At 44.8% G+C, this 14,017-nt stretch overlaps 1 protein-coding gene across 1 annotated transcript in view; it reads left to right on the top strand.

The window, feature by feature from the left end:
- Window positions 1-274: 274 nt before the first annotated feature.
- LOC146177837 (vitamin D 25-hydroxylase-like) overlaps window positions 275-14,017 on the top strand; it is an 84,034-nt gene continuing 70,291 nt past the window's right edge. Inside the window, exons 1-2 of the mRNA XM_084581693.1 lie at window positions 275-456; window positions 11,666-11,778. Of these exons, the coding sequence (XP_084437819.1) occupies window positions 371-456; window positions 11,666-11,778 (199 nt within the window). The 5' untranslated portion in view covers window positions 275-370. The remainder of the gene's footprint in view (window positions 457-11,665; window positions 11,779-14,017) is intronic.

Genomic DNA, 14,017 nt, shown 5'->3' with positions numbered 1-14,017 from the left:
ACGCTTTCTAAACAAACGTTTACAAAGGAGAGTCAGTTCGCTGCTTGCACGCTGTTCAGTGCACTTGTACGAAGTTGGGCTTTTACAGAAACTTCGCTACAACTGCTGCCTCCGAGCTTTGTTTGTTTTCATGTGATCAATAACTATGCAGGAAGAAGCGCAGCACCTTGTATCCAAGATAGCCCAGCATGGCGGGAGGCCAGTGGCATCTCGCGACTACCTCATAGCCAGCGTGCTGAACAACCTGCTCTTCTACACCATTGGGAATCGCTATGACTTGGACGATCCGAAACGACAGGAGCTGGATAGAATCGTCGCCGGTTTTTTCAACGCAAGCGTGGATTTCACGATCGAATACTTGCCCGCCTGGATGAGGAGTCTCTCGCAACGTCTCTTCTCAACGCCGCGATGCAGCGCACTTTCACGGCGCATTGATGGACTGACCACGTACATCAGGTAGGGCAGAGAAAGCTGATCCGAAATCCTTGGCTGAAATTCGCTTGGTGCACCTTGATTGCAAAAGAAACTAATAGTCTATAATGGCGTAGGCGAAAGTGCTGAACTGCGAACGTGTGCTTCGCGAGACGTAGAAAGAGCAGTCTGAAGTCAGGCTCCACGGCTTCACGGGAATTTCTGATTCTTTAATATTTATAAACCTTTACCCTTCAACTACATTGAAGCGAGCGCCACTTTCCCTGCAGAAGGCTTCACTTGAGAAGAATCTTTAAGAAGAGCTTAGACATCGCGGTATTTGCGCATTGAACCACAGATGAAACCAGAAAATTTCATTTGTCGATGGAGTTTGAAAAGAAGCATTTCTTAATGAGCATGCTCTCTCCAAGATGCAGAATAAACTCTTTCTGTATGTTCTAGGTAAGGCAATTTTTTCTGCGGGAAAAGAAACATTTAGCTGTTTGTAAACATCTCGTTTCGGACTATGGAATAATATAATATGAATGTCACTTTTGTAATACCTGTGGAGCTCGGAGCGGTTTAAGTCTAACCTTTTTCTGCATGTTAGAAATTAATTGCAGATGCCTTGCAGCAAACCGCAATGCCGGTGGATCCACTACAGTCGAATAATGGCTTTTTATAGCAGGGTTCACACAACTCGGCGCAGTCGATGGTTGATCAAACAAAATTATGAAATCGAGGAATTAACTTCCAGTTCACAGTGTAGAAAACTTATTTGATGTATTCCTTCATGTGCAGGCTCTGTGAATGCGTCATCCGTAATTAAATCTACAAATGACGCTCAGGCAAAATGCCTCATTGAGACGGTATTAGGTACGACTCAAGCACTTGTGAAATATTAAAATTTATGAAGATGTTTAGACTGCTGCTTTTATGCACCCTTTCGGCGCTTGAGGCCCTTTCGGTGCCGTTGGTGCTGTTGCCGGTGTAACCGTGCGAAGGAGGGTCACGAGCAAACGAGAATTTGTCAGCAGAATAGAAAGTAAGCACCACAAGCTCTGCGCCGCTCTCTCGTGGTTGATCTTTCGCGTCTTCTGAGAAATTATCTTTGGCTAATGAGAAAACCAAATAATTTCTTGTAACTGCACGTACACATATACAATCATCTCTCGAATTCTTTGCCTCAATATATAGCAAAAACGCTTATGTATCTGCGCTCAAATTTCTCGTCATGTCATATCGTAATTGTTCTTAGAATGTTGACCGGTATGATCCTATATAAAAGATATAGCAAAATATAATTTCTACTCCTCTACGCTTAGCTGATGTTCCGACTTTACAAAGGGTTTTATTGAACACGCACTGGCAAATCGAACAAGAACACAGGTAACAGCCATGTATATAACTGTAATCGACGAGCAATTTAGTATCAGTGCAGTCATCCACTTTGTTGCGGTAATCTCGGGTTCTTAATACACAGCGACAGCGATCAGTACACGGGTATCTGACGGACGTGTGCTGTGCTATGTCACTGGCTGTTACACAACTTCAGATGGTCAAAATTACAGGAGAACTCAATTGCGGCGCTCCCTTGAGCTTGTGTTTCATTGTTTATTTCAGCGCCGTGTACCAGCAACCGAAATGATTGTAGGAAAATATTTCATCACTGCTCATGACGCAGTTTAGAGTTTCAGAGCATCTTACGCTAATACAGTGCAGGTTTTAGGTGAGCAGCCCAGTAGCAGGGGTTTGGCGCTTAGGGAGGTCGATGGAAATGAAGCAAGAACCAGGGCCCGCTTGCACAAAACAATCTTAAGACTGTCTTAGCTAAGTCCAGACTTAACTGGAGTCTAAAGAATAGGCCACTAGCATGACCGCTTAAGACTGGAGTCAAGACTGGGCTTCAGTCCTGACTTGAATAAGTCGCTTATATGATTATGACTCTAGTGCTGTCTTGGTTAAGACACAAGGACGCCAGGTGTCTAAGTAGAGAAATTAGGGAAATACAGGGATGCGCTGGAACTGTATTTGCTGTAAGATGTACACATTCCGTCAATTTTGCGTTGTGTAAAATCCGTGCCATTGCTTTTTGCGGCTTAAGATTGTGTTACGAGGAAAAATGCCCCAAGTGGTTGCTGAGGCCGTTCTGGGAAGCCACTCTGGTGAACATGAACCCAAAGCGTTCGACGTTCGGAACACGAGCCGTCTTATATAAGTTTGGTCTTTCTAAAGACACCATTTAGGTCTGGACTTAGCTCGGACTTTATCGTGCAAGCCGGCCCAGATGTTGCATACCTCTTTAACCCTCTCTATACAAGTCACTGCAACGCTCCCGTTTATGTGACAGCAGAGAGGTGGCAAGTCAAAGCCGGAACGAAAGTCGCGCACAGAGACGAGCAAATGTGTCTCCCGCGCAATGCTTGGCCATGCGGCGCTTCTAGATGAGGATGAACCCCGATTAGGTCCGTCCGTACAGTTCGACGGCATCGTATGTCCGGCCGGGATGACGCGGTGACGAGAGGTTGTAGAGGTAGCACTGAAGTATGGGTCAGCGCTGGTACAGTCGTCTGCACAAACTGCTGCCCACATCATGTAGACCCCTTAGTACCCCCCCGGAGCTAAACATCGTCACTGTGATGAACCAGCACAATTACGCACCAACACTCCTGGCAGCTTGTCTGGAGCATGCGGGCACACTGTCCGAGAGGCCTGAGGAGCAAAGCAATTCTAATTGATTTACTTTTAAATTATTTTACAAAAGCATATGAGCCCTTAGAAAGCTGAATGTTTGGGCCCTTGCAATAAATTAACGATATAGCGCATATGGGCATCAGTAAGAACTTTTTGGACGCGCGTAAAGATATATAGCATAAAACTGTCATTTTTTTGCCTTTGTTTGGTGTGTGTCTTTTGGGGGTGTAAATATGGAGGAGGAAGATGGTTTTTATGACAAAAACGTTTATACTCAGCACATGACTTTTTGTGATCTTGTGCTACTTAAGCATAATCTAAATATTTGGTTTGGTTTGTAGGGTTTAAAGTCCCAAAGCGACTCAGGCTATGAGAGACGCCGTAGTAGAGGGCTCCGAAGGTATCGACCACCTGGAGTTTTTTACCGTGCACTGGCATCGTACAGCACACGGGCGCCGTGCTTTTCGCCTCCATCGAAAAGCGGTCGCCGAGGTCGGGATTCGATCCCGCGTCCTTCGGAACAGTAGTCGAGCGCCGTAACCGCTGCGCCACCCCGGCGGGGCCATAATCTAAAGTTTGGAAAAAATGTGTGCATTGTGTTCTGTGCAGATTGAAAATGCTAACATGCCTAAACACACCTCCTGCAAAATGATAAGTGGTATGAGATAAGAAGTGTAAATTTTGCCACATGACTCGATGAAATATGAATGGTCGCAGTGAAAAATTGGGACTTCTTTAATCTCTTTAGAGGAAAGAACTGATGTGATTGATAACATAAAAACATGCCTTACTTAGTTTCTTGAAAAGTTTACGGATGTGCTCCTTGAAATCGATTGTGGCGTTCACGATATCAAGGTATCGGCATTATTTGTACTTTAGCTATTTTGTTGTTATCGGTAGATCCTAGAACAATTACTGTGGCTGCTTGAACATTCAAATATTACATAATTTGTTTTCCTGTAATTCAACGACCATTTGTTGGCACGTAACCAGTTAGCTATAATATTACTTAGTTCTTTATTAGCACTTTGTTATATACTGTCAATAATACCTTTACCGAAGGTGAGTACTTATTCGTTACGAGGATGCATAACGGTATCGACGTCTTGTATGCACATCGGAACATCTTTTAATACAAAGCAAGGAAAATTGGTACTAACACCGATCCTTGACGTACCCCATTTGAGACGACGAAGATCGGAAGAGAGTTTGCTGCCCGTTTGGAAGAGAGCCATAGAGAAAGATACTTACTTAAAGAGCGGACATTTTCATAGGGCCCGCCGAGCAGCGCCAGCGCCCAAGCGGCTGGTCAGGCCACTAATTTCGTCCTCCGAGATTTTCGGCACGTGATTTGCTCTGTTTCGGTTTCGCAAATGCTTTCAATTCTGACTTACCTTCAGCTGTTAAAATATTCAACTACATCGTCTAGAGTTGCGTGCAAGTGCTTTAACGGTGCCATGTATACGGACGTATTAAAGTCGCGGATCTCAATCTCTGCCGCGGATCTCAAGAACATAAGCGTGGCTGACTTAGTTCATGCAGGTTAGAATAATGCGATTAGATCGGTTCTTATTGTAATATTTTGCCGTTATTGAGCCGCTTTTCTCAGTGGCCCACAAGGAGGCAATGGTTTCAAACAAAAATGTTTGTTTTCTTGTTTACATATTGAATGGCACCGAAAAAATACGGGATCACACACTTTATAAAATACATCCTATTACAGAGAGCAACAAGACTGATGGTATGGTGAAATACACAGAACAGTGTCACGATGAAAATACTTCGCATACCGGCTGTGTGTTTTTACTCTAAAACATCACACCTGAGAACAACAGAAAAGGAGTTGTGAGCTGGTAGACACATGTAAGGAGAAAAAAAAATGCAGGCACAGGGCGCAAACCGCGCGGAATTTCTATAAATTAGCCTTGATCAGTAGCCTGTTCACAAATTGAAACACATCCCAATAAATACATAATAGTAAACCAATGCTATGCATACAGTTATGATCGCCGACAAAATTGCCCTCTGCCCGTATGGCAAAGGTATTACAGGGAGTCCAGTGTTAGCGACTAATAGCAGTATATGTCTCCAAAATGCAAGCCACGAACAGGCAGCAGCGCTTTTTAGACACCAACGGGAATGCTTTAGCCGTGACAAGGAATTCGGTATGTGAAAATGGTGCTTACGAAGTGGCAAAAGCCCATGCATTGTACAAATACAGCGAAGTAAACACCATTCACAAACCGATCCCAAATGCGCAACACACAGTTCCTGCACTGCCGAATAAAAGTTTGTGTTAAGGTAATCTGAGCCATCGAAAAATTATCTGTCTTAACGCTGTCTTAGATAATTACACGATCGAAAGACTGCACATGTTCTTTAGAAAAACATGCCCCAAAAACATACCGTAACTGCGCACTAAAAGTGCGTCACTGCTCCTATTCTATGTTACACGTGCAAAATACGTTCACGTTGCGCAACAAACGACTTGCTAAAAGCGTTATTAGCTCAAAAAACAACAAAATTAGTTCTGCAGACAAAAGAAAACAATTTACCGGTGAAATGTGCGTGACGCATTGAAAAGCACGGCGAGGTGGGCGTACCCGGCAGCACATGACCGACGCAGCATCAACGTTTATATGGAAAGAGCAAGGAAAGCATACACTTTGATGCAAGCCGGTGTGCGTATGATAAGCTATCTACCTTTGAGGTGGAGTTGAAGCGAACATAGCTACGCCGCCTCGCGGGTGGTCAAACCCTTACTTGCTAGGCCGCGAAAAGGCTCGAGTGTCCGCTCTTTACGTAAGTATGGTTCTCTATGAGAGAGCTTCGGAAAACGTTAATGCTACGTCACAAAATCAATAACAAGCTAGCTAGCATTATGATGTCTTCGGGGAGCACTTGGATCATACCTGTCAATTACAGTGGACAAATATGGTTGGACCTCACAGAGCGGTTGACGTGCCTGGCGATATTTAATAGGGAGGCCTAGGTTGGGCCGTCCGCTTGCCAGTAGGATCCCGCCGAGAGGAACGTCAGCTGCCATGGTGTGCACTCCAAACGAGATTGAACGAAGCTATGCTTCATGCCGCACTCTTGTTTGCTTTGGTTTATGGGGTTTAACATCCCAAAGCGACACAGGCAATGGAGACGCCGTACGGGAGGGCTGCGGTAATTTCGACCACCTCGGAATCTTTAACATGCACTGACATGTCACAGCTAAGGGCGCCGTGCTTTTCGCCTCCAATAAAAGGAGCCGCTGCGGCTGGGATTGTCCCGCATCCTAGGTGTCACCATGCAGTCAATCTCCCTACCAGTGAGCCACCGAGCGGGCAGTCTTGCGAAACTGCTTCGTAACAGCGTGCAGCCCTCCGGCTAAACTTTATTTTAAGGAAAGTCGTGCTGTTAATGGTTTTCCGATCAGCAATTTGCCGCCAGCACTACAAGCCATGGCATACACTGGCCGCTCTGGGACCTACCAAAACTTACCGTTTTGTGCCACATGCTTCCCTATAGGAACGTGTGAGACTCCGCTGGCGTCATTGTAGATTCTGACACTAAGCGAACAACATTTCAGATCACTAGCGCAGCGCAGAGCCGAATTAAAAAAGACGATCAGATAGTTGAGAGCCCTTATTTCTTTCCGCTTGATGATACAAAGACAGCCGCCTCGTCACCACCGTGCCCTATTCTGCAGTAGGTTTTGCGAAATTGTGATCGCCATTCCAGAATGAACCTGCTTGGAGCATTCCATTTTCAAGTCTGACTTCATTGTTGGCGGAAATTTCAGGCTTTATTATGAAAAGAATATTTGTTTTATATGCACAGAGTGCAATGGAGGTTAAAAAAAAAACATAAGCCAAAAGTAAAAAGTGTAAAAAAAACAATATCACCATGATAGATTTTTATAACGGAACGGCAGATGTGGCCAAAGAGCGCCATGACGCAATATAGTTCCGTTTAAAAAGATGAGGTCAAAAACCTGTTTTGTCTCGCGCATCACTTTTATTGAGCGGAATAAAGGACACAAAAAATTCATGGTCGGCATTTGACTCAGTAGAAACCTTGGCAGTCATACAGGCATTGCGAAATCAGTGTGTACACGAGCCGTACAGGTAAGAGCTGGAGGATATATATAGAGGGTGCACAGCAACCATAGTTCTGCATAAATAAAGTATCAAAATTCCTATAACGAAAGGTGTTAACAAGGAGACACGATCTCCCCATTACTATTCACAGCTTTCTTAGAACTATTCAGAAATTGGAATAGGAGCAGTTAGGGATCAGTGTAAATAAAGAATACCTCAGTAATCTGCGATTTAATAATGACATTGCCTTGCTAAGTAACTCGGGGGATGAATTGCAAATAATGATTGATGGCCCAGACAGGAAGAGTAGAAAGGTACGCTTAAAAATCAATATGCAGAAGACTAAGGTAATCTGAAATAGCCTCGGGAAGTAGTAGGCGAATATGTCTACTTAGGACAGGTAGTAACCGCAAATTCGGACCTGAACGGGAAATGACAACGAGAATAAGACTGTAATGAAGCGCATTTGGCAAGCACTCCCAGATTAGGACTAGCAGCTTACCGGTATCGCTGAAGAAGAAATTATATATACAACAGTTGAATCTTACGTGCACTTATCTATGGTGCTGAAACGTAGAAACTAACAAAGAGGGTTCTGCTTAGGTTGAGGACAACGCAGAGGGCTATGGAAATAAAATGATAGGGATAACGTTAGGAGATAGGAAACGTGCAGAGTGGGTCAGAAAAATAACTCAAGTTACTGGTATTCTAATGGAAATCAAGAAGAAATGCGCATGGGCAGGACTCTTACCGCGAAGAAAGAATAACCGATGGTCGCTTAGGGCAGCAAAGTGAATTCCAAGGGAAGAAAAGCGTAGCAGGGGGCGGCAGAAAATCAGGTGGGCGAATGAGAATAAGAAGTTCGCAGGGGTCAAGTGGATATAGCTCGCACAGGACCGGGTTAATTGGATGAATATGGGAGAGGCCTTCGCCCTGCAGTCGGCATAGTCAGGCTGAAGATGATGATGATGATGATCCTCATTTGATAACGATGTTGGCTGCCGTGGGAAAAGTTGAAAATGGCAGCTCATGCACGAACTTGCAGCCATTCTTGGTGCGGGGCCCATCGGATCAGAATAGAATAAGCTATCGAGCTAATTTGTGTTGACACATTATTGACGGCGCTTAACCACACGGACAGAGTAAAAAACATATAAATGACGAACACAGCGCCTTTCTTCGGTTTTCCTGAAGACATAAATCTACGTAGGAGACAGGAAACAAAAGATGCAGACAGGACGAGCTTTCAAAAGCATCACGCATGCGCAACGAAACTTAACGCCAAAAACATAAGTACCCTATCGTATCAACCCAAAACGTCAACTTCTTTCTGATACAGGTGAATTAATGCCTGGCTAACACATTGTTCCGCACCGTATACCTAGCAATTTGCCAGGATTCAATAATCTCGCATGTCTTCCTGTCCTTCGCGCAACCTATAATCTTCGTTTGCTTGAAAAGCGGCGTCCAAAATACCGTTTGCTTCTTGTCATTGATCTTACAAGACTGGCAGTGCCTTGCTAAATGCTACCGAGCGTGCGGGCTCAAATAGTTATTAATGCAGCGCCCCGTCTGCCCTACACATACGGAACCACAGCTAAAGAGGATCTCGTAGATAACTCCCATTTTACAGGTTACAAACTTAGGTCTGTGGTTGACTGCGGACCCTACTTTCTTTTGTGGATTATTATTGCTCGTTAATTGGCATAAACGGGACAGTTTACATTGGGTGGAAAAGAACACGTTGGAACCAAATTTCCCTCCCTCCAAAGCGCTCACAATAACTGGGACGCGGAAACTAAGCTCAGCCACGCTATATTCTACCTCACCGGCGTAGCAAATCTATGCTTTCGGAACCATGAAGCGGACATTCCATCATGGTCTCTGTTTAAGCCAGTTTCGGTCTTTCAGCTGTGAGGAAACTCTGTGCTGAACAGCGCTGGCGTGCGCGGTCTCAGCAGGTTGGCGAGAATTTTATTAGTTGTATTGAGGATGTCGTCGACTTGTGCAAGTGCATGAACGCACAGATGTCAGAGGCCGGCCAGATAAAGCACATTCTGCAAGGCATCGATGACGACGCCCTTCCAGATGCTGACAGTTCGAGATATCCGCACAGTCGCAGACGTTGTCACACTATCCGTAATTTTGCTTAAATTGCATCCCTTTACATTGGCCACTTCAAACCGGCGTACTTTTCGACTGGACTCTCAACTTCGAGACTGCCTTTGAGAAGCTGAAGCAACTACTGACATCAGATTCAATTTTTTGCCATTTTGATGAGTCTTTTCCAACTATTGGCTGCAGCATTGGCTCCGTGTTTCTACAACAACAAGATCCATCCAATGAAATTGTTGTAGCTTACGCCGGCCGCTCCCTAACTCTGACTGAGCATAACTGCCCTATGAACGAACAAGAGCATCTTGCTGTTGTATTGGCTGTTTAAAAATTTCGCCCTTACCTTTAAGGTCGGCATTTCATGATAGTGACTGACCACCACGCTTCGTGCTCGCTCTCATCCCTGAATAACTTAACAGGACGTCTCGGGCGCTGGATTCTCCGACTTCAAGAATTTCAGTTCACAATATCTTACAAATCTGGCAAGAAGCACTTAGATGCCCTCTCTCATTTCCCTCTTGTCTCCCAATTATATGGTACTTCTCATAGCAATTCCTTCCCCGCACGTGAAAATTATTTGTCCGACCAAGATGTGCATACCGCGTCGATCGCCGCGTTGTCGAACATCCAGCATGATTTGGCTTCCGCTTAGCAAGTGGACTCGTACTACCACACGCTAATATCGACTCAGCGTTACTTAACTATCTCCTAGTTCTCGACTGCGCCGTCAACTTGCCTACTTTAAAATGCAGGGTTAACTGCTGTACTGTCATAATCATAACCCTTTCGGCAAACCGTGGGTGCCCGTTGTTCCCAGGTTTCTTCGCCGTCAGATATTGCGCGCCTTCCACAATGATCCCACCGCTGGTCACCTTGGCTACTATAAGACCCAGGACAAAATCCAGAGCCGTATTTTCTGGCCCGGTCTCTCAACATGTGTTGCCAAGTACGTTGCTTCTTGTGTGCCATGTCAATGCCGTAAACGATTGACGTCATCCCCGGTGGGCCTGCTTCAATCCCTTCCCTGAACTTTCACACATTTAGAAGTTGTCGGCATTCACTTATCAGGTCCTCTACCGTTAACTACGGCGCGAAGTCGTTCGATCGTAACAGCTGTGGATCACCTCCCCCGGTATGCCGAGACCACAGCTATAGCATCTGGTTCTGCTGCGGAGATAGCAAGCTTTTTTTTCTGCGAGATATTTTTCTGCAACATGAATCCCTTCGTGCGCTCCTGATTGACCGCGACAAGTGCAATCATGGCTGAAGTTCTTCATATCACTAACATTTTTCACAAAACAACATCCTCCTACAACCCAAAAACGAATGGTCTCACAGAGCGCTTTCATCTCACTCTGTCCTATATGCTGTCTACATACATCAACCCTCATCACAGTTAACTTAGATTCATTTCTTCCTTTTGTCACATTCGCATACAAACACTGCCGTTCAATGCACGACCGATATACTTTCCGTTTTTCCTGGTCTCTGGCCGGTCTCGTACAGTTCTGCCCGGGAGCATCCTTCTTCTCTGCACCTGTTCTCACTGACACACCCTCCTATGAACAGTTCCCTTCGCGTATTGGCCACTGTCATGAACTTGCAGAGTCAACACTGAAGCCACTCAGGCTTTGCTGAAAAGCAGCTACAACTCTCACCGTGAGGTGTCATTCAATCCCGGTGACGAAGTCTTGCTCTGGACGCCTACATGCACACCAGGTTTGTCTGCCAATTTATAAGCCGCTTCATTGACCCATACACAATGCTCGAAAAAACTTTCCCCGTGAACTATCACGTAGCCCCTGCGTCTGCTGTCAACGACCGTAGCTGTCGTGGTACTGAGAGTGTGCACGTGTTCCTACGTAAGCCGTTCGCCCGCCGTCCTTCCCTTTAGTTCCTGCAACCAGGATGGCCGCTTTCGTCGGGGAGAAAAGTGTGAGGACTTATCGTGAACTTCATCCTAATCTGTGAGTACTCGTTGTTACCCTTAGCTTTATGTAACTTCATCCTCATTTCTGAAGCATCGTCACCAACCTGCTGGGTGTTCGTTCATCGAGGCCATTGTTGGCTACGTCATTAAAATTTGGTCGCCCAAGTCCCAATACATACACACATGGCAATGTCGCTACACGGAATAATGGGTCACAGTTTCGGAAATTGCGCTGCAGTTTTCTCCAAACAAATCGTGTATTATGAGAGTTGGAAAACGCCCTTTTTGACATTTCATTAAGCTGCACTGTTGGAACCCTTCTGCTCTAAATTTCTGTGTTATACATATATATATGAGTATGTGTGTGTGTGTCTGTGTGAGTGTCTGTGTGGCAAACTCATTTCGTGTGTTGATGCGCGTCTCGTAGTACGCAGGTGGATAGCTATCTGAAGACCCCAGAAAGCCAACGGCCGAGAAGCTTAGTGGACTCGTTCATGAAAGAGATACAGCAGCGGAGGAGGGACGACGAGTGCATCACAAGTAGGTCTGCACATTATATCGCCACGTGTGTTGTTTTGTTTTGGTATGCGAGGCTATCCATATTTCTTACTAGCGTTACTTCATTTACTTCAAGTCCTTAATATTGCTACAAAACGCAGCATTTTTAAAGTTCTGCCAAGTTAGCTTCACATGAGCTACAGTACCTCAGCCCTACTTATTGGCGTAATTCTCCCCGAAATATTGTCATGTTGGTTTCAGGATATCAGCAGGAAATACATGGATGAAGTGATGTGTACTTCAATTACAAATTCCTTCCACAATATGCACTAAAATTATTTTTCTTAGAATTGGTGGTTACGAGCTTGTAAATAAAAAGCTGAAAGGGTTTCAAGACCAAGATGTGTGTTATCGGATAAAATGGAAGCAGCAGAGCCGCATAAGAACAGAAGGAACATAAATATGTAAGAAACATATTAAGCATCCGCATCCGTGCCTCACTTGTTACAGCACCTAGCGCGATTTTCTCATGATATGGCTGCGGAATGCGCCGGAGGCTTGTTTACTTTTTCCATATACTAAGCAATTATCTTCCTGATTACATTATTACTTCACATTAAACAACACAAAAACTGTACGTTTTTTTTTGGTGTCAACTGTGTTGATTACTATCGTGTGGAATGTCTAAGGAATGTTTGTAAGCGAACTGAAAAGGGTTTAGGGGGAGTATGGATTCTCAAGCCAAGCGAACGTTTAGACAAAGGGACTTGTCACAGTGTGGGCTGACGAAGGCAAGTTCCCTTGTCAAAACGTTGGCTGGGCTTACAAACAGAGGATCCCATTTCAACCCGTTTTTACTGTTTAGCCATGTTCTTTCTCTAGTTCCATCCTGGAGCTTAAAAAATGTTTTTTAAGCAGTGACCGACAGTGATGGCGCATGTAGTTGAAGCTCAGCAGGACACATACCTTCCCATCGTCCTGTAGTTGAAGGCTTATAGCTGAAATCGCGTCTCTAGTATACCCGTCATGGTTATTGGTATTACGCGCTCTTTCCAACAAGTGCAGAAGTTTCACCGCGTATTACAGGCTTTGGGGGGAATAAATATAAGTTATCCTATTTTCCCTCAGCTTCACAAAGGAAAGTAATCGTCATCGGCAACCCAGAATATGCTACTAATTTTCGGATTATACCATCCGAGTTAGCGTCATAGGTTCTCTGTGAAAAGCAAAAGTGCGTCCTGGGCTCTAAATACCTGAATTTATTACTTGGTAATACAAAAAAAAATAATTCGCTAGGCAGGCTTCTTTTCCGGCAGAAAAAGAAAAATATTCCTGACAAATAATTTTAAACACCATTTCATAGCCTTGGCAAAAGTCATGTATAATCTATCTGAGGACTACATTGAAAGTGCTAGCGATGCTGGCGTGATTGCGAAGGAAATCGCGTGTTCCATGGCGATACGCCGTAAGGCGCTCGGGAAGCGGGAAGCATAAAATATCCGCGATGTCGCCTAATCGGCGAGGTTTTTAGGAAAACGAGGCAAATCTGCAGTCAAAAGCGCTGTCTTATCGCAATCATTTTCGTATAAGGACCTGCAGGTTTGTAAGAGCCGGGCATCGTTCACTGAGGTCGGATTGCATGCACGCCAGCATGCCGAGAAGCGGTGCGCACCAAAATTTGCCTGGAGAACATAGCTCACAAGGCCGGCCTGCATTTTCGTGAACCGGACTTGAACAGCACAACTGCAGAAAGCAGCACGGGCAATCTTTTTCCCTGCAAATAGCCATGCGTATTTTGCCTTTCACTTCCTCCAACACAACAACCGTGGGCCAACTGTTGTATAATAGGAAGGAAATTAGGTGGACGTTCAAATTTCTCCTTAAGAGTAGAAGCGATAGCACTTTTAACACCGCCGTTTTAGTCCCGAGTTCAAATATATTTTTTGCTTAGCTTCATTTTCTGGGAAAGTGAGGCATATCTGTCTCAGTACGCACCTACACTAACAATTGACGGAATACCATTTCAAGAAGAGCAAGGTGATTTAACGGGGCCGAAGACGTAAGGAAGTCGCACCTAGACAGGAGCTTCTCTGCGTGTGTCTTCCTTCTGTCGTCCTCTACGTTGCGCTGCTCTTCTTCAGTATGGCATACCAACTAGCCCAAGCATTACTTTTGATGTTATACACTTGAAGGCGCATATATCGTCGGTCAGAATGGCTATAGTAAAGATAGCCTCCAACTTGACTAGGGGAAATTAATGCTAAATTCGTAACGAAATGGT

The sequence above is a fragment of the Amblyomma maculatum genome, chromosome 10, assembly GCF_055883805.1.
Source record: "Amblyomma maculatum isolate TAMU_Amacu chromosome 10, ASM5588380v1, whole genome shotgun sequence".
NCBI classification, from domain to species: Eukaryota; Metazoa; Arthropoda; class Arachnida; order Ixodida; family Ixodidae; genus Amblyomma; species Amblyomma maculatum.
The sequence above is the reverse complement of the archived record's forward strand: the minus strand, read 5'-3'. Positions and strand labels throughout refer to the sequence as shown.